This window comes from Vanacampus margaritifer, chromosome 2, assembly GCF_051991255.1.
Source record: "Vanacampus margaritifer isolate UIUO_Vmar chromosome 2, RoL_Vmar_1.0, whole genome shotgun sequence".
In the NCBI taxonomy this organism is placed as follows: Eukaryota; Metazoa; Chordata; class Actinopteri; order Syngnathiformes; family Syngnathidae; genus Vanacampus; species Vanacampus margaritifer.
In genome coordinates this window covers 12,974,831-12,996,938 of record NC_135433.1, presented here as the reverse complement: position 1 = coordinate 12,996,938, position 22,108 = coordinate 12,974,831, and the positions used below count along the sequence as shown (strand labels likewise).

Genomic DNA, 22,108 nt, shown 5'->3' with positions numbered 1-22,108 from the left:
CTCGAGAGTGCTGATGAAGAAGTTCAGAAGAAACGACATTCCGTCTTTGTCGATCTAGAGAAAGCTGATGACAGGATACATGAAGCATGTTACAATAGTTCAGGACATGTATGAGCGTGGCAGAACAGTAGTGAGGTGTGCTTTAGGTGTGACAAAAGGAGTTTAAGGTGGAGATGGGACTGTATCAGGGTTCAGCTCTAAGCCCCTCCCTCTTTGCATTAGTGATGGATTTGCTGACACATGATGTTAGACTGGAATCCCAATGACCCAGGATGTTTGCAGATAATATTGTGCTTTGCAGTGAAAGCAGGGTTCAGGTGGAGTTACATTTAGTTAGGTGGAGGCATGCACTGGAAAGGAGAGGAATGAATACACAAAAATATGTGTGTGTGTGTGTGTGTGTGTGTGTGTGTGTGTGTGTGAATGAGAGAAGTGGAGGACGAAGCGTGAGGCTACAGGGAGTGAGTGAGTTTGGAGGACTTATTAAATATTAAATATTTAGGGTCAACAGTCCAGAGCAACGACAGGAAGCATAACTGGAGGCGATGGAAATTAAGATGTTGAGGTTTGCTTTAGGAGTCACCAGGATGCACAGGATTCGAAATGGGCTAATCAGAGGGCCAGCCAAGTTTAGATAATGTGGGGGAAAAGATAGAGAGAGCCCCCCCTTAGATGATTTGGACACGTCCAGATGAGAGATAGTGAGTGTATCAACAGGAGGGTGATGAGGATTGCGCTGCTGGGAAAGAGAGCAAGAGAAAGACCTAAGAAAAAGTTGATGGATGTACAGTGGTACCTTGGCTCACGTGTGTTTTTATTTGCAAAACTTGCAACTTGCCTTTGTGATGGTACAGTAGTTGAAGGCTTGATGGAATGGAGTGGGAGGAGGAGGGAGGGAGGGAGTTACTGTTTGGAAGGAGAGTCCTCCGGTGTGGCTTCTCTTCTTTGCTTCTTAGGAGACTCTTTATCCTTGTTGCTGACTAAAAACCTCTTAATTGACACCTGTTGCTTTCTGAGTTGTAAGGTCTTACGAAACTGAGGCATCACATTATCATTCATCATGTTGATGATTCTCATAGCCACAGTCTTTTCTGAATGGTACTGTTCGATAAAAGCCTGCACATCACTCCACTTAGTTAACATGGTCTTGATGCTCTCACTTGATGCTGCAGCCATCTCCTCCTCCTCGTCCTCACATGACAACTCCTGAATGGCTTCCTTCTGCTTGTCCTCTTGAAGGCGAATCAAATCCTCTGTGCTGAGGACCTCATTATGAACTTCCAGGTTGCCTCTTGATGATATCCGAGTGAAGTTGCCGTGCTTTCTCGGCGATAATACCCGGGACGCTAAGTCACACAAACGCACACCTCGTTCGTGTTTTTCGAGGATCTCCTTCTTCTGCTTCGACCGTAATTTTCTTTAATGTCTTCTTAGGCTTAACACTAGCCTGTGGTGGGGTCTTTTTCGGTCCCATGATAGCAAAAGTACACTCCAAAATGGTCCAAAATGTCTACCAAACACAAACCACGTCCGCACTCAAAGAAAGGGGGTGACGAACTGGGACGCCGTGAGCGTGCGTCAGCTTCTCGTGATTTCTCGCGTCGCGTGATTTGGTTTGGTTTGTCCGCCGAAAACTAGTTCGTCAGCTGAGACTATATGCTCGCGAATTTAATGTTCGTGAGGCGAAAAGTTCGTGAGCTGAAGCGTTCGTGAGCCGAGGTACCACTGTAGTAGGGAAGACAAGAGAGCAATTGGTTTTAGAGAGAAGGATGAAGAAGATAGACTTTGATGGGACAAGCCGAAAGGAAAAGAAAAAGAAGCTGTGTATGACCAACTTGCAGCACCAAAATACTATTTCTACATACATAAGCAGCCCCGGCAACACACTTTTTATGAATGTCATGTGTCGGTCCCTCCATCTTTAACAGTTTTTTCTCAAACCCCCCCAGGCCACCTCCTGTGACCATCCTTTATCAGGGATATGAGAGACGTCTTCATTGTAAGCAGCCAATTATATGTCACTGATGTTCTGCAACAAGCTGTGAGGGCATCATCACACGTGACAGCTGTGGGAGAGTGAATCACAAAGTTCTTTATGCAAACTGGATGCAGGAGGAGCAATGATGCAGAAAATGTGTTACACAGTCAAGATTCCCAAGACTTGCCCCCACGTTCACAAAAGGACAAGGATGAGCCATTTGAGATTGTTATAATTGTTACACAGACATTCATAGCATGACACGCTGTGCCTCATATAGCCACAAAGGCGCAAAAAAAAAAAAAAATGCTCTCAAAAGCCATGAAAGAGTGTGCGATCTGCTCCTCTCCTTGATATTGTAATGAGTCTTCTTGGTCTGCTAATGCACTCATAAGTATTCATTACAGAAGGGTGGACCTCAAAGCCGGTGCTGCAAGTGGCTAAATGGATCCCGCGGAAACATTCTGATGATCAATCAAAAAGGAGAATATTCATAAACATCCCCCAATGACTCACACGGCGCACGCTTCCTGCAAACCTGAACATGGAAATAGAATGGAAGCTACTGCATGTATTCTTATGATTTATTTACACAACATGTTCCTTTTAAATCTTTAATGTTTTGAGTTATTTTTCATTTTTATACAATTAATTCAGTTACAATGTATTTCTCCTTTTTAATCTAAATTATAACCACTCGTTCAATCATATGAAGTCTATTTGGTTAGCAACACATCCTTAGAGGCATTGGGAGCAGTGCCCCACTGGACCACGTGTTGGTATTTCATATTTAATACATTAATGCGTTTTTTTTTTATTTTAATTACCATAAATATCTAGTCTTACTTCAAACTCTTAAAGCTTTAGACTGTAGTTTTCCGTTTAAATACTTATGTTAGCTTGTGGCCCCACAACCACCCAAGGGTCACAAATGATTTCGCTTTAGAAATTCTGCAACCAACCATCAAACATTAAATGAGCAGAGCAATTAATTGGGCCAATTAAAGAGATATTGACTCATTAATTATATTCCATTGGTTGGCTGTTCCTCATATACAGAAGGTACTATAAGACACTGACATCCATCTTGCCTTATGCAAGATGACTCGGCGTAAAATCCAGACTATACACGCTGGAATTATGTTCATTTAATCAGGGCACATATAGTGACAGTCAACCATTGGGACACGTGGTCACACCTGCACTGAGTGGGAGCTGAACCCACCCTGCCGACATCGAAGTCAGGCGAGGGAAGGATTGCACAATCAGTGACTACAACTGTAAAACACCTCAATAGAAAACAAACTTGCTACAGCTGCCATACTGCATCTTATTATAATGTGGGATAATGTTTTGGCTGATGGGCGTTTGTATTTAATAATCACCATAGCCCAGCATGTTTAAGTATAAAACTATTGTTTGCTCGTCATTGTTTCCTCAGCATTAGCTGGAAGCAAAACGTAGCACAATGTGCATGGAACACCAATGTTATTTTACAAAGTGAAGGCAGAGTGGGAGTTGTCACATTGGAATTAGTCTTCATAATTATAATCTTATTTGTCTCCCAGCGTAAAAAAAAAAAGAGAAAAGAGGCCGCAATAAAGGCGCAGCGAGAAAAATACGGTACTAAGTTTTAGAAAGAACATCTTTGCCTTTTTGGGAAAATTATATTAACTCTGAGAATTGGGCTTCTCTTCTGAGGGAGAAAGATTATTTCTTGAAGCTGAGCACTGGTGAACAGTCACAAACAACTCAGTTTTATTTTCTTTCTTGCAATTAATACATAGGGTACAATTAATTATTCACTAAAATGTCATGGTGTCTATGCAGAACAATTCATATCATTTTAAAACATCGGTGTATAACAGATCAAATAAAATGAACTACAAAGCTGTCACTGTGGCTAGTAGCAACTGAGTCACTAATTGACTAATTTAATTTCATCCAAAATCATGTATGAGGCACGACTTCTGCATTAAGAGTTCAAAGAGAAAAAATACAGTCCTGTCTTTCTTGATGTTGAAAAAAAAATGGACAAAAACACTCTTAAGTAGCCCTTGTACATGACTTCATGTAAGACCAACGCATAGTAGAAGACAAGATATAACATGACATATTACGCATCAGGATATATCAGTCATCTCTGCTCACAATGTAAAATTGTATATAAAATTACAAGAAAAATAAAAGAAGGAAATGCATGCAATAAATGTGATGATTGTGTTCAATCATAGAGGTTCCACAGTTATTGTTCCATGTCAAGCTCTGCAGTTGACTTGCGCAATTTTTGAGACAGCAGCATGATTGATGATTCCGGACTAACTCCATATTTTTAACCGGCTGACTGCGATGCATAAAGAAACCCATGAATTAGACCCAAGGACAAACCCAATCGGATGCACGCAATCTAGCAGTTAAAGCAATTAGCAAATCAGCTTAGCATGAATTTCTAAAACATTCATCAATACTTTGTGTGACCTCCGGACCACCACAGCAGTTTGATTTGGGGGGAATAGATAATGAAAAGAAAATCCCATCCCATCATCAGTTAGCAGCAAGGCTCACTAGAGAAAATAAAAGCATTTCTCTTTTTAATTGAACCCCGCACATGGAGCTGTCTTCAATTTCCTGGAAAAGCATTGCAATCATTCAATTCCATTTTTTTTCTCTTAAGATTATGTATTAACGCGATAAGTAAAATGAGATGAGGGGCTCAGCCAATAACAACACTGTTATTCATATTCATGCTGTGTGCTGTGTTGGGCGACTGTTTTGCCGTTATAAAAAAAAAAAAACACATGCTCATTACACGGGCAGTGCCTTAAAAGAGTGCTACATGTGAGAGAGGTCAGGTAGAGTGTGCAATCACTGAGACCAACAGTCATTTTAAAGCCTTCTTCTCCTCGCCACTCTCCTAACTCACATGCCGGATGCACTAATGGAGTTTGGACTACACCAGAGGAAAAAGGCAAAGCGAGCCAAGAGGATTGAAAGATCAGGATTGCATCTTGAAATATCATTAGCAATGGGATTTATTCTGGAAGCATAATCATACTAATAGGTTTTATTTATCCTTTGCAGCGCCTCATTAATGCCCGCGCTTTTTTCTTTAGCGTCGGCCGGCAGATTCTCGTTAATATAAGCGGAAAATGGAGATCATTGCATGAGATAAGAGAGCCCATAGACATTTGAAAAGAAATGAAGGCAACAAGATGGAGAGGCGAACAAGCATGATATGACAGCAGACTTGATGTTTTGGAATACAACCTGACATTTCAACAAACATTCTTTTTTTAACTGCTTCTACATCACTAAAACTTCCAGAATGTGAAACAAAAGTTGAGTATAAAGAGAGCAACCCAAGGAGATTGTATTAAGACGGAGCTGGAAGGTGAGCGAAAGTGGATGATGTGTCCCAGGTGTGTGCTCCATCCTCAGCACTAGTTAAGACCGAGGCACGGCAACGCCTCAGCCATCCGTCACCATGGAGATAACAAGCTGTCAAGGCCAGAGAGGATCATGGGCCACAGAGGCCGGTCACTCTGCATGAACACCGCAGGAGCCAATCAAAGAAGACGAGACGAGGCTATGTTTGTTACAAAAAGGGAAAAGAAAGGGAAAGAAAGACAGAAAGAAGGCAATGCGGTAGGAAATAAATACTATTATGGAGGGTTCAGCTGTGCTGATGTTTGAACGGAGAAGAGGAAGGACACCAAGCGGAGACACATCAGTCGACACTCTGCTTCGAATTTGTTGGTATAGATTTCCTTCAGGAATGGCTGCATGCTGCAAGTAATTAAAGTGAATTTCACTTACATCTTAAAGTGCCCCAATGGAGCAGGTATGAAGCACTCACTTATTGCAATTCCAACTTAATATCCCTTAAAAAAAAATGCCAGTAGAGTATCTCATTGGGACAGGAAGGGGAGACACCTGGACAGAGAACTGTTAAATAGCTCCTTGCCAGGGAATCTAAAAAGCACTGCAGTCAGCCAATGAAATAAAACATCAACGCATAGCAGCGCAACCGAAAATGTACCTTCTACAAACTTTAAGTATTATCAAGGTATCCTGATTATACAAACCCAATTCCCCCAAAATTTGGGACACTATACAAATTGGGAATAAAAACTGAATGCAATTGTGTGGAAGTGCCAAATTTCAATATTTTGATCAGAATAGAACATAGATGGCAGGTCAAAAGTTTAAACTGAGAAAATGGGAAAAAGGGAAAAATACGTTGATTGTAAATTTCATGGTGCCAACAAATCTCAAAAAAGTTGGGACAGGTAGCAATAAGAGGCTGGAAAAGTCAATTGCACAGCTGGAAGACCAGTTACCAATAATGAGGTCCATTGGCAACTTGATTGGAGTATAAAAAGAGCTTCTCTGAGTGGCAGTGTCTCTCAGAATCCAAGATGGGTAGAGAATCACCAATTCCTCCAATGTTGCGCAGAAAGATAGTGGAGGAATATCAGAAAGGTCTTTACCAGCAAAAAAAGTTGAAGTAATCATCATCTACAGTGCGTAACATCATCCAAAGATTCAGAGAATCTGGAACAATCTCTGTGTGTAAGGGTCAAGGCCGAAAAATCATACTGGATGCCCATGATCTTCGGGCCCTTAAACGGCACCGCAAACAGGAAACAAACAGAAAGGGCTCGGCAATACTTCCAGAAAACATTGTGGGTGAACACAATCCTCCATGGCAGCCGCCGTTGCCAGATGAAACTCCACAGTACAAAGAGGAAGCCGTTTCTAAAGCAGACCAAGAAGCGCAGGCGTTTTTCTAGGCCAGGGGTTATTTAAAAAGGAGTGTGGCAAAGTGGAAACCTGTTTTGTGGTCAGACGAATCACGATTCCAAGTTCTTTGTGGAAAACTGGGACGGTATATCATACTGACTAAAGAGGACAAGGACAAGCCAAGTTGTTATCAGCACTCAGTTTATAAGCCTGCATCTGTGATGGTATATGCATGAATTTGGCACTTCCACATAATTGCATTCAGTTTTTATTCATAATTTGTATAGTGTCCCAAGCTTTGGGGAATTGGGTTTGTACATTTTTATCCTTCAAGAGGGAAATTGTACACAATTTCACAATTTCCTGTCTGCACAGATTCTCCAATTGACTCATGTATGCACTGTTATGCCAGATATGCACTGTCCAGTTGGAATAAGGCAGACCAAAAAAAATGGTCAAAAAATTCTGCATTTAAATTATACAATATAATATTTTTAAAACCATATTTGTGGCACTCAGATCCAACGTTGGGCCGCTTTCCAGTTTCCGCACGGACATTTGTTGCTGCTGGACCATGTTCAACTTTTTGCCTTCCTATGGAGCCATTCTCAAAAATGTAAAAGATGCCTCTTTAAACTAAGAAAGAACAAGCATTTTTACAGAATTACTGCAACGCGCAGCTGTTGAAGTTTGGAGATGGCAACGTGGGAATGTGTACGTGTGACACTGAGTTAATATAATATAAATGGGTAAATAACAACTTAGCGTGTTTTGAAGTAAATTAGAACTAAACAATCTTAAGCTTGGTCACAGCATGTCCCATCCAAGGTTATTTTAGTTAATGAAAAAAAAAAAACTAAAATTCTCAAAACGTTTAACGAAATAAAATGAAAACGAAAATGCTTTAAAAAAAAAAAAAAAAACTGAAACTACATTTTACGTTGACAAAGTCAACTAAAACATTATAATTACAGCGAAATGTCCTTCGTTTTAGTCTTTGGTAATTTAATGCATGAGCCTTTGGGGTTGCTTTTAAATGTGATTTTAAATATATATATATATTTTTTTATATTAAGTGGAGGAATAAGGATGTTTGAAAGTGTGTCACACAGAAGTGATGTCATCTAGCAGCACCAATAGAAAAGCACCTTCTGATGATGTCACTCCTTGGCGTCAATTTTGCGTCCTTGACTTTTGGCTCCAATGGCTCGGCTCACCTGCTTTTTCATTCAACTCAGCCGAAATGCAACGCTAGGTAAGAAACGTGCTACTTATTTCATTTGACCACGGTGCTTATTAAATATTGCACACAAGTAATACACATAAAACAAACAACAACAACTAATACTGAAACTAACTAAACAAAAATTAAAAAAAAAAATTAAACTAATCAAAACTAACAGAACCACCCTGAAAACTAAATTTAAAAATAAACTCAAAATGAAATAAAAACTAACTAAAATGAAAATTCCACAACTATCATAAGCCTGGTCCCATCACCACTAAGTTGTCTTTATCGGTAAAACTTGGTGAATGTTAAAGCTTCTCCAGCTAGCTTAGCTTAGCATAAAGCTTGTTGCTCATGTCTCATAACGCATCATTAAGCGGTAAGTGGCGTGGAAATGTGAATGAGAAATAAATAAAGAGCAGGCATGCGCGACAGTTGCATATCTTTGGTGTTTCAGCGTTTATTCCCATTTTATGTGCTGTGTTAGTGTTAGATTTCTGGATGAGAAATCTGCGTGGATAAAAAGTGCGACCAGGTACGGAAAATAAAGTACTAATATGGCCGTAAGTGTTTTCTAATGTATAGAACTGCAGTGCATCAAGCTGAAGATATTTGTGTTGCCCCATTTATCTACTTTAGCGGTCTAACATATTACACTGAGTATGATCCACTACAGTTCTATCACTGCAAATGACCACACTATAATAAACATTATAATAAACATTGTTAAATGAATACTTCCCCAACAGTGTCCTTTAATATGGAACGTCGTTATCGTCGTATACTGTTCTCATTTGGCTATGCAAGTGTACCCAATGAAGTGTCCTGAAGTGTATTGTAAAGTGCGCTGGTAACGGGTAAGAATAGTGGCGCATGACGGGGAGTGTGTGGGGGTTGCAGCATCAGAGGAAGTGCTCCAGGTGCTCTGCTGCAGGCGTGGGAGACTATTGGAGAAGTGTGTGTGTGTGTGTGTGTGTGTGTAGGTGTGCGTGTGTTTGAGAGAGTGAAGGCCACTCTTAACTGAGTGGCGGACAGATTTATTGATCTGCCATCTGAAGAGATGGTGAAACAGCCTCTTATTACCCTCTTATAAACACACATTCTCTAACGCACACACGCGCTCACACAAACACACACTTCACAAACCTCATTTGATCTTGTCATCACATAAATGCAGTGTATGATATGATACATGCATCTTTGTCATTTCGTGTCATGGTAGAAATGGCCTCAGTTCGAGCAGATGCAACAAAGTAGATGCACGTGCATATACACTCGCAAGCGCACGCTTGGAACTACTGTAGAGATGCACAAAATTAACCTGACCTGTTTGTTAAACATATTCACAGCAGGCAACAGAAACACACAGCATTTGCCTTTACATTGTTATCTGTCACACACATACATCATCAAACCGATAATATTTTGTATTTCGTAATAACGAATAAGTCATGCTGGCAATTTAGCGGCCATGGCTAAGATTGGCTTATTTACAAATGTACATCACATGCATGTTTACATTAGTGAGGGGTGTGGCTTTGGTCAGAGATGCAGGAGGTTGTGACTGGAGGCTACCTTCAAATCTTGCTAGCAGTTTGAAAAACTCCAAACTCGCTTTTTAAACTAAGAATTAGAATTCTTTAGTATTTAGGAAATCTGAATAAGCTCAACAGTCTTATCAGGCATTAGTCAATATTAAAGTCCATATAAAATAAAAATTAAAATGTTTTGTAAATTGAACACACCACGACAAGGGTGTGCGACTAAAGGATCTGGTCACTAGCTAGCTTACAAGCTAACCATTTCCTTTGGGCCAGTGTAAGCCGTTAAAGCCGTACAAAATTAACCTGACCTGTTTGTTAAACATATTCACAGCAGGCAACAGAAACACACAGCATTTGCCTTTACATTGTTATCTGTCACACACATACATCATCAAACCGATAATATTTTGTATTTCGTAATAACGAATAAGTCATGCTGGCAATTTAGCGGCCATGGCTAAGATTGGCTTATTTACAAATGTACATCACATGCATGTTTACATTAGTGAGGGGTGTGGCTTTGGTCAGAGATGCAGGAGGTTGTGACTGGAGGCTACCTTCAAATCTTGCTAGCAGTTTGAAAAATTCCAAACTCGCTTTTTAAACTAAGAATTAGAATTCTTTAGTATTTAGGAAATCTGAATAAGCTCAACAGTCTTATCAGGCATTAGTCAATATTAAAGTCCATATAAAATAAAAATTAAAATGTTTTGTAAATTGAACACACCACGACAAGGGTGTGCGACTAAAGGATCTGGTCACTAGCTAGCTTACAAGCTAACCATTTCCTTTGGGCCAGTGTAAGCCGTACGGGCAGCGGGCTCGTCCACGCCATCACCTCCGTGCTTGTGAATTTAAATAATAAGACAGAGCTGTGCTGGTAAATATGGCTTCCATGGAAGAAGGCTTTTCTGGGTAGCTACCTAGCTAACTGTATGCTCTAGTTGTAGAAATGGGTCTAGTAATAATAACTAAGTGACCCGCAATTGCGCTCATCATTGGGCACAACTTTAGCCATGTCTAAAAGAATCTGGAAATCCGGAATAGAGAAAAAGAGTCTAACATTATGTCTTTGCAATTCAATACTATATAGTTTTCAGTCTGCACGTTTTCAGTACTCTTCAACCATGTAATGCATTAAAGAGACAAATCAATAAATTCACATACAGTAGTGGAAGTACATTCATGTAAGAATGTACGAAAACATATCTATGAGTGTATAAATCTTAAGCAGCAAATTTGCAGTAAAAAACATTTTGTGGTCAACAAGAGGTCTAATGGCCTCCAAAGGCTGAGCTATTGTTCACGCGATAATGATAACTCTTGTGTCCAGAGCCACTTGAACTACTAAACAACAAACCACAGCAAAACCACTGAGGGAAATGAGCTAAACCAAGCTGCGTGTGTCCTGTGACATCCTCCTGATGGATGCACACACGCACAATGCTGTAGCTCAGCGTGATCTTTGCAAGCTATGCAATGGGGAAGGATCATCTTCCGTCCCAACGCCACATCAGTGAGTGCGGTCAGCAAACACATAACTTGTGATTTGGTGCCACTATGGCGCACAAACAAGCAAACTGGCAGGTAAAGTATGTTCCACTGTTTACATACAATATTATAATGCATTGAAATGGTTGTGTAAAATGGTGACTAAATATGTGAAAGGGGGAAAAAAAGCTTTAGGATTCACTTCTTTAGCGTGGGTTGAAGGGTGTGCGGGATTCATTGTAGTGACGTCAACATAAAATTGCAGATGAGCAAGCAGATAAAGGTGAATCATTTGCTGATTAACTCTTTCACTGCCATTGAAGGCTATTAACATCAAAAATTCATTTGAACTCTTTCTATTAGTTTAACATTTTTTCCCACTTTTGTTAACAACAATATGAAAACCTAGAAATATTTTTTACTGTACAAATATCAAATTTAGGATTAATCACTATTGAAGATTAATTACAATTAAAAATTAGGAGCGTTGGGCAATAAAACTCATAATTAATTGCATGACTTTACGAGTTAACTCACGATTAATCACAAATTTGTTCTAAATGTACAATAAAAAAAATTCTAGGTTTTCATACTCTTGTTAACAAAAGTGGAAAAAAAATTAAACTAATAGAAATAGACGTCTATAATCGTCAATGGCAGTGAATGAGTTAATTGTGGCTCTGTTTACATTCACATCAATAGTCCAATATAAACCCAAAACAAAAAACAACCTTCACAACTTCACTAAGGTCATATTTGGTGCAAACAATAACTGGATTCAGATTGGCAATAGTTGTTAAGCTTTATCAGCAGCAAATTAAAAACTGCCCCAATACCATCCATCAAATTATCCTCATAACGGTCACGGGTTAGGTGGTGACTATCCCAGCTGACTTGAGGTGAAAGATGGTGTACACCCTGGACTGGTCAGCAGCCAATAACAAGGCACATGTAGAATTACATTCACACTCATGGACAGTTAGATCATGCAAATTCCACACAGGAAAGCCGGAGCCGGGATTTCTAAAATAGTGGCTGTTTATCGAGAGTGTCATGCATGCCTTTAAAGTAAGTCATTGATTTAGATGATTAGTTATGCACATGCTTCTTTATGGCTAGTGATTGGTCAATACAGAATTGTTACTTGGGTGCTCCAATGTGAATGTACCTACATCAGCAGTTTTGATTCACAAATCTTGTTCTTGGTTCTAATCAATAGCGTAGTGCATTTGAAGGTGGAAATGATAAAGGCCTGCTTTTGTTTATGCTAGAGATGGGACAGTATAAAGGAAATACTGAATTAATATAAGATTTTGTAGTTAATATACTGTATTGCAATAATCCCATTTCAATTGAATAAAAAAAACAAAACATTTATTGTTCAACTAATACATTTTGGTTAACATACCGTAAAATTTCCCAAAAAAAACCCTGTTAAAGGGGACGTCAACCTAACATTTCTTAACAATATGTGATATGTGACCACACTAGTCGAAACGTGACATTCTGATTAATATTACATTTATGGAATGTGAGTTATGCAGCAAAATCCACCCATTTTTATCCTTCATTTTTTAAATCGTTATAAAATGAGGCACCAAAATCACGAAAGCCTCCTCCCAGCTGTTGGACGTTGCGGGCGTATCCACAGAATGCAAACTAAACTTCAGCTGTCACTCAAATATGTTAGCACATTATATGCTCAAATGTGTGTAGCATAAGCCACAGGCTTAAAAACATGTGCCAGATAGTAAACTGTTCCCTAAATTGTCACACGACACAAAACTGAGTGCTTCGTGACTTATTAGACCACAGAGATATGGGTCTGCGTGCTAGCGTGCTAGCGTGCTAGCGAGCACATGTCAAAAAGACCCACCCTCTGCATGCCCGAATACTCAGCATGGCGCTGAGAGTTGAAACAAATTCCCAAACAGGCGCAACAAGGCTTATATTAAATGTATTTAAAAACAATTGACTGGATGCGGTCACTGTCATCTGTTCTTAGCGATTAAGACAAACTAGCTTTGCTCGTAGTAGGTCTGTTGATACTAACATTAGCTCTGGTCTGTATCACACAGAATGTGAGGAAAACAAAAGCAAAGTATATATATATTTTTAAGAAAATATGGTAAAAAATTGAACTGAACTGTAACACTTAACTCCTCATCTAGTGTACCGAGTGTTGTCTTGACTATTTGAGGATAGCCGCTGAATTAAGGCATTAAGAATTCACAAATTTCCTCTTTAGCAACTGACAAACGTGGTAACACAACTTCTTTGATTGAAGTTAACAACAATACTGCTAAACGGTTATTGTTGAATGAGCCCCAAAACAAGCATCACAGTCCAGTCCTTTTGCCATCCAATAGAATTCAGCCAAATATCTTAACCCTGATAATCTGCACTTGCAAAATACAAACATTTAAACGCACATTCACCAAAAACAACAGCATTTCTGCCAGCCAAGGAAAGGATATGGACTGGAAACCATACGGATGCACCAGCTGCGGGGGCAGGTGGTCTGTTTGAGGCAGAAGAAGACCACGGGCGCCAGCTCGGGGAAGGGCACCACGAGCGTGCTCAGGTCACTTCCGATGCTGGCGTCGTCCCCTGGACCCACTTCCTCGATGATGTCATCAGCCTGCGCCGAGCCATACTCCTCATGATGCCCTGGCACTGGCAAGGAAATGCCCCCCAGCGGCACAGGACACTCCTCGCTCGTCATGGCAACACAGCCGAGTTCTGAGGAGAGATGAGAACCAGGTTAAAAAAATGAATATATCTTTTATGAGTTTTTTTTTTCTTAATTATAATTTCGTACTGAATCATTAGAATTCTTGTAATGATATGGAATTGATATATTAATGAACCAAATTGCAAGTAATGCTATTTTCAGTGGCCCTAACACTCCTTTGTTCTTAATTTAGCCCAATCACTACATTAATGTTTTTACTCCACAGCAGTAGGGGGGAATCCTGACGAGTAATTGTACTTTGAAGCTGCTGTGGTGAAAACAATTTAACAGCAGTAAATGGACATTTCTTAAGCTTCAAAGACATGGGTAGAAGCTAAATAAGCCAAACCAATGATTGTATGTGTTAAAAGAGCACTAAGGAACTTTTCAACTTTATTAAAATATTTTCATAACATTTCTGATGTAACATCGACTTAAAACTAGTTGAATGGTACCTTTGTCATGGCCTGAGGGGCTGGCACCAAACAACTTTGAGGAGGATGGTAGGAACACTGCCACACAAAAAACTACAAATATGCTGACTGCTTTATGGAATACGTCATTTCCCCCTTTACCCATTCATTAAAAAAGACGGAAGTCAATTTGAATGTCGTGAGCTAAGAAAATGACGCAATGCGCTTGTCCTCATGAGAAACGTGGTCTTCCTTCAGGCATAACGTTATCGACTTTGACCATATGGTGGCGCCAAACTCAACAAAAACTGAAAGTGTTGCTTTAAAGGCTCACACAATTGAAGATTGACAAAAGCTGCACATCAGCACAGTCTGGTTAGAGCGGATGCTGCTCTACACACTTTTCTTGTAGAACTGGGAACCTGATGCAATTACAACTTCCTATGTATGAGCAGAAGTTGCAAATAACTGATATCTTTCTTCCCTACAGACCCACATAATGGAACAAATGCATAAAATACTAGCAAATAAATATTGCTGTGGGGGGGGGGGGGAGCAATGGAATGTTAGAGCGACAAAAAAGCTTTTGGATTTTGGCCCCCGCTTTCCATCCAAACGTCAAAGCAGCGAGCAAACGTGCAAGTCGGACATAGCAGCTGAAGCCTGAGTGGATGCAAAAGAACATATTGAGCTTGGGAGTCCTCTTGCTTTTAACTTGCAGCCAAATGAGGCAGCCAGCGTGGAGGCAAGCCAAGGCTGGGAACACATTTACAAATACACACGTTAGATGCTAGCCACGCAATTGAGCGCTGAAAAGCATGAACAGAGGAATGTTTGGAGACGGGTGAGTGATTATTTTAAGCAGCGTGATCACGTGTGAATGTTCATCTTGATTAATTACTACACTGTGGATGCATGTGTGCAAACACGTACTGTAGGTGTGTATTGATGCTAAATCCTACTACGGCAGGATTAAGTGCCAGTGGAGGAGAGGCTTTGTTTTTATAGGATAATTATATTAAAGGCTATTTTTTAGAAAGGAAGAAAATAGGACAGCAGCGATATAATAAGCAGTATGTAATCCTCTGACAAGATGTGCTTCCAGAAAAAAAATATAAACAGGCTTTTGTTTCCTGAATCATGTCATAGAAACACAAGAAACAAAGCTTCACAGCATCACAATCGTGGCTAAACTGATTGAGAACTGTTATTTACAAAAATAAAATAAAACATAATAATTTTCAATAAAATTTTTGTTTCTGTTTTCAAAATCACTACTAAAAGTCAAAACAAACGTGCAGAATATCAGTATAATAAGCAAGTGCTAAATATTCATTTTATTTGTAGTATAATTAGTATTAGTAAAAAAATTCCTATAAAAAATAGGAAACAAATTAAATGAAAAAAAAACTAATTAAAATTAAGAACTTTTTTATGCATTGTATATTAATTTTACATCACACATGTACTGTAGAGCATATTTATCAACGCCCCATTCCATTTCAGTTTAAGTGTAATCCTATTCTATAATTTAATTGCATTTTTAATGATTTAAATCAGTATTCTTTTTGTTGGTTTTACTTGATATAAAATAATGCATAATAATAATATAAAGTGTCTCTGCCGTGCTTTGGAATATTTCCAATGAAAACTCTTGACAGTCTTTATAGCTATTACAGTTAAGCAGACTAGACTAACACCACTACAATAAATCAAGCTCGGTCAATTAAATATCTATCCATCCATCCATTTTCTATACGGTGTGTGCTCATTATGGTCACAGCTGAGCTGAAGGCTGCCTTGGAGCTAGCATACATATGAGAGTACAACCAAGACTGGTCGGCAGTCAATCACAGAGCTTTTTTTTTTTTTTTTTTTTTTTTAGCCTAATAATGTGTTGACCTTTTGCATGTGTGGTTGTGAAAGAGAACTTGAAGGAGAACACGCACAAGCTCGCTGCAGGTGACACACACAAACACGCTAACAATTAACACCTTTAATTGGTGGAGTGGATGCAAACTGATAGAAAACACTGCGATAAGCCACTGAATAGGTGTTTCCTTCAAATCGCCTACACACATGCACACACAACTCAACACGGCTGGATCAAGCAGTGAAACTTTGTCCAAATGGGAGTCTGAGCAGCACGTTTGTCAATTAAAGCTTTTTTTAGCCATTAATAACCATTAATCTGTTCCATCGTCCCAAAGAAACAGCCCCAAATGTTTTAATTCGCTCTTTCAATTAGAAATATAGCACTGTGTAAAATTATACTTCAAATATACAGTACTCAAGACATAAATAGAATCAAAAATAATTTGTCTCACTTTCTGATTCAATTCAGTGCACATTGTGCTGTTCATTCTGATGTGCATGCCTTGGCCACCTGGGGGCAGTATAAGGCATACAGATGTCACTCTACAACAGTCAGATCAATTGTTCTTTGTAGAAGACAAAGAATATATGACTGGGAATACTGTTAGCATGGCTACATGTGTTTGTGCATAGTTTTTAAATTGTATTTATTTATTTACTTTTTTAGTATCTGTTGCTTAAAAGGTTATAACACCGCTTCATAAAGGCTAATCATTGCCTATGGTGTTTCCCATTATGTGTTAGGCTTAGCATTAACTCTTTGACTGCCAAAAAGGTTTAATAACGTTTAGTAAAATCCAAATGAGGACTGCCAAAAAAGACGTTCACTATGTTTTTTGTTTTTTTTTGATAAACGGGTGGAGGAAAGCCTTGGCCAGCTGTGCTGAAAGTATCAAGCAGATCGAGTTAGTATAATGCCTATTTTTGGGCACTAGATGGCAGCGATGACTCTCTTTGGACAAGATCAGGTAGGCGTCAGTATAAGACGTGAGGCGGAGCTAGAGTGTTGAGGGGAGAATTCCTGAGTAAGCGAAAATGGCGACTGGTTGCAAGCAGCTCACGCTTGAGCATTTTTTTCAAAGACGAAAAGCATCGACCAATGCTAAAGAGCACATTGATGACGACGATGATGATGATGGTGACTTCGAGGTTGACGCCGAAGTTGGAAGCGTTGACGCGGCGGCTATGATCACGTCGTGAAGCCTCACCGGCTAGCGATGCTAACGCCGGAAAACGCGGTGCACAACCGAGCACTCCTGCTCAGGCGGACTTTCAATCGGACGATGAAGAGTACTGTACCCCGAGTCCAATCCAAATTCATCGGAGGAGTGGGTCTGATCAAGGAGAAGACACTGGTTATGGACTACGATGCCACCATGAATGGAGTGGATAAGATGGATCAGAACATCTCTTACCACCCGTTATAGGAACTGAAGGACATGAGGAAGCCAGACGTAACACCACCGTAACGTCACCGTATCATGATCCTGAGAGTAGACTTGATGGCAACATGGCCAAACACACACTGCAGTATATACTTGCTACTCCCCGGAAAAAAAGGCCGGCAAGAAAGTATAGGGTCTGCACGTGAAGGGGCAATTGCAGTGAAACTAATCTGTTGTGCAAATCCTGCTGCGTCCCCTTGCACGCAGGGCAGTGTTACACAAAAAGAAAAACTGTAGTTGAAACATCCACACAATTATAAATAGTACCACAGTTGCGCACATTTGTAAATAGTTTGCCAAATTGTTTTGTCAAATTGTTTTACTGTTGAATGTAAATAAACGTATTTTGCTATCAAAAAACACTTTTTCATTGTTGGTGGTAGTGTTTTACAGAAGTAAAGCACTGTTTAGGTGTTTGTGGCGTCATTCATGGAAAAAAAAAAGGTGTCAAATTCACTAGAGTGCATGAAATAATATCGTTTCACAAAAAGCTTGATTTCTCCGTATTTTGGTCCAAAACAGAGCATTTGGGTGAAACTAACCATTTTCTATTGTTGATTACTGAAAAATGGAATAAGGTAGAAACAAACTTTTTTTTTCTGATGAAAGATGAGAGTTCAATCTTTCATTTGGTAGTATGTGTGTTTCCATAGTCTAAACACAACATTTTCTGTGGACCTTGAAAGATCAGTCAAAATGCTTAAATCAGCTGGCACCCACAGCATCCCTTTTCTGAAAACGCTTGGCAGTCAAAGAGTTAAAAGATAGCGGACTAAAAGCGAAGCTTGTGTGTGTGTTTTTGAACACACAATTCTCTTTGTTTTATGTTTAGTTTGAGAATAAACTTCGATTGAGAGTGTTAATAAACAGCTTGAAGATTGAAGACTCTTTGACAAATTGACTAATACTATATAACAGTTACCATACATCGCTGGAACCTCAAGTCTAAGCTCGCAAGTTAAAGCAGGAAAATCTGCCGACTGACGGCTCGGATCACTCATCTCAAGGCATCTGGACCACTAAATATTCTACGCGGGATAAATTTTTGTATCCATGAAATATATTGCACACACGCACTGGTCATAACATTAACACTAACGCCATCTAATGAGCTGTAAGTTACCTTAATCAGCTCCAATAAAGTGCTCTCAGTATAGAACAAGGACGTTTGAAACCACTGCAAACTTAGCACCTTTACGACAGTGTCATTAAAAAAAAAACGTCATTTAAATCTTTGTAAAGGCACCATTTATGATACAGCTTCCAAATTGGCTCATAATATATTGAACAGATACTATATTTTTTTTTGCTAAACTTCAGTCTGGTTACCATTCATTTCCTTAGTAGCAGTTCTTCTCAGCGTCTCAAATGACTTTTTGATGGCCTTTGATGCCAGTAAATGTTCAATCTTGCTTCTGCTTGATCTGAGGTACCATTGATCATCACATCCTTATAGATACAGATGGCATCTCGGGGACTGACCTTCACTGGTTCATATCCTCCTGTATGTATCAAATCTGTGGTTATTGGCCCCCCCTTCCCTCTGGTGTTTCTCAAGGGTCAGTCTTAGGGCCCATTCCTTTTGCGCTCTACACGATTCATCTCATGTCATCATCAAATTTGAAGGTACCACTTGTTTGCCAATGACATCCAGATTTGATCTTCTTTTTACCCTGATAGCGCAGATGATACAGGTGGAATACATGATTGCTTAACTGCAATTAGTGGCTGTATGGCTCACAACTCGCTTCAGCTGTTCAGTTAATTCCAATAAATCAAGATTGTTTTGATATCGTTTGAATTGTATTTATTTTTTATTTGATTTTTGTTTTCTCGTGTTTACTGTAAAATGTGATACTACAGAAGGAAAAAAAAAATATGGACCTGGTGGCAGATTGCAGGGAAAGTGGATGTGCTATTCGATGGAAGTGGGGGCAGGAGGCTTCGTGAGAGCATCAACATGTCTCTTCAAAGACGGAGAAAGCAGTAAGCTCGACTCCACAGGGCAAGCAGGGAAATATCAAACACCACCATTCACTGGATCGTTCAGGAACAACGAATGGTCATCCCTGCCTAATGACCCTGTAGCTAACCCGGTAACTCCCTTCGTATGTGGTCAGGTCTCGGCTTGATTCAGGGAGGTGGATCCCTCTACCAAACATAGCCATTCATTGGCACTGGAGTAAGTGGGACAGGCCTAGGGCCCAGCAGGATCACCATCTTCTCTATTCAAAGTCCTATATTTAAAAAAAAAAGTGCTTATTTACATGAGATTGCGCAAGCGTCCCTAAGGACAAAACGCCACTCAACACTCGCACAAAAATTCATGAGTAGCTGAGTCTAAGTCATTGGTTTTGCTGGTGACCAAATTATTGCCAGTAGGGATGCAACAATAACGGCAATATCATGATATCGCGATATTAAAATTGCCACAACATCGTCATCATCATGTCACAATATTAACTCTTTCACTCCCAGACGTTTTCAGAAACGGGATGTCGCCAGTGGCAGCCGATTTAAGCATTTTGACTGATCTTTCAAGGTCCACAGAAAATGTTGTGTTTGGACTATGGAAACACACATACTACCAAATGAAAGATTGCACTCTCATCTTTCATCAAAAAAAAAAGTTTGTTTCTACCTTATTCCGTTCTTCAGTAATCAACAATAGAAAATGGTTACTTTCACCGAAATTCTCTGTTTTGAAACAAAAAACGGAGAGCTTTTTGTGAAACGATGTTATTTCATGCACTCTAGTGAATTGTACACTTCTTTTTGTCCATGAATGATGCCACAAACACCTAAACAGTGCTTTACTTCTGTAAAACACCAACAATGAAAAAGTGTTTTTAGTTTGCAAAATACATTTATTTCCATTCAACAGTGTAACAATTTGACAAAACAATTTCGCAAACTATTTACAAATGTGTGCAACTGTGGTACTATTAACAATTATGTGGATGTTTCAAATACAGTTTTTCTTTTTGTAACGCTCCCCTGCGTGCAAGGAGACGCCAGGACTTGTACAACAGTTTACTTTCACTTTCGCATTTGTCCGTTTCGCGTGCAAACGTTACACTTTCTTGACGGCCTTTTTTTCCGGGGAATAAATAGCAAGTAGCAGACTGTACACACTCCTCCGATGAATATGCATTGGACTCGGGGCACTCTCCGTCGTCCGATTGAACGTCCGCCTGAACGTGCTCGGTTGTGCTCCGCGTTTATGACGTCGTCATAGCCGCCGCGTGAACGCTTCCAACTTCGCCGTCAAGCTCGGAGTCACCATCATCATCATCGTCATCAATGTGCTCTTTTAGCGTTGGTCAATGCCTTTCGTCTTGTAAGTGTAGAGCTGCTAGCAAACGGGGCGCCATTCTCCGTGTGCTCCTCCTCGGCCATCTAGCTCTCCCCCCCACGTCTCCTACTGCCGCGTCAATGCTTTCCAACCACGGAGTCATCATCATCATCGATGATGATCATCGTCGTCATCAATGTGCTCTTTATCGTTGGTCGATGCTTTTCGAATTTAAAAAAAAATGGCTCGGGCGTGAGCTGCCGCAACCGGTCGCCATTTTTCCTTTGTCTAACATTCTCATCTCCTGCTCGACGCTCTAGCTCCGCCTCTACTGACGCCCACCCGATCTTGTCAAAAGAGAGTCATCGCTGCCCTCTAGGGGCCAAAAATAGTCATTAGGCTCAAAAAACCTGATTGAAATTTTCACCACATCTCTGGAAGGCTTGCCGGCACCCGTTTCAAAAAAAAAAAAAAAAAAAAAATTGGATGACGTCTTTAGACGTCATTGGCAGCGCTCCGTAGGTTTTTACTTGACGTCTTTAAACGTCAGTGGCAGTGAAAGAGTTAAAAGCAGCACATCTGTTGAAAATGTCAGGTTGTATTCCAATTTGTGTAGTTTTAAGCACAGTCTGGTTAGTATCGTTCGTGAGTTGTTGTTTTGTTATATTGCCAACCTCACAATATCATGATAATTCGTATCATGAGGCTCATATCAATATTTATTGTATTGTGATGTTTGGATATCGTTACATCCCTAACAGCCAATCAAAATGGATGGAAGCTTTCACACAGGCGAAAAAAATAAAAAAAAAATCATTTTCTAGGTTATATGCAAGGAAGGCACGGCCACCCACCATGCACCGCCAAGCAGACCGGGTGGATTCTTTGAGTGCAGCAAATTTTGTTGTTCCTCTGACAAAATCCCTTTTAAATCCTCCCTATGGCAAACAATAACATAAGAGATCAGATCTACCTGATATAATTCAGTTTTGAAGTACTATAAAAGTGATACAGCGGCATTATTTTTAAAGCAGCATGGCCACTTAGAATAAGTGTATATAAATTTACTTAAATATGCCACGAGGATTGGAAGACAAAGGAAAATGGCTGACATTAAATACGAGTCACAGCAGCAGACTTTCTCATTCCTCACTGCAAAGTTCCATTGAGGGGAATTTTATGCTTTAACAATGCAACAGGCAAAGAAGTGTTGCATAGTGTGTGTGTGTGTGTGTGTGTGTGTGTGTGTGTGTGTGTGTGCGTGTGTGTGTGTGTGTGTGTGTGTGTGTGTGTGTGTGAATGTCTCCTTTTGTGTGTCACTGTGTGATTTGGGACAATGCTGAGCCAAGCAGAGCTGCCACA

At 39.8% G+C, this 22,108-nt stretch overlaps 1 protein-coding gene across 4 annotated transcripts in view; it reads right to left on the bottom strand.

Annotated features, from left to right (window-relative positions):
• Nucleotides 1–22,108, bottom strand: part of cacna1ia (calcium voltage-gated channel subunit alpha1 Ia) — a 196,179-nt gene that overhangs the window by 127,513 nt on the left and 46,558 nt on the right. For all 4 annotated transcript variants that reach the window (XM_077555589.1, XM_077555590.1, XM_077555591.1 and 1 more), the window contains one exon: nucleotides 13,463–13,726. In XM_077555589.1, coding sequence (XP_077411715.1) covers nucleotides 13,463–13,709 — 247 coding nt within the window. In that variant the 5' untranslated portion in view covers nucleotides 13,710–13,726. The remainder of the gene's footprint in view (nucleotides 1–13,462; nucleotides 13,727–22,108) is intronic.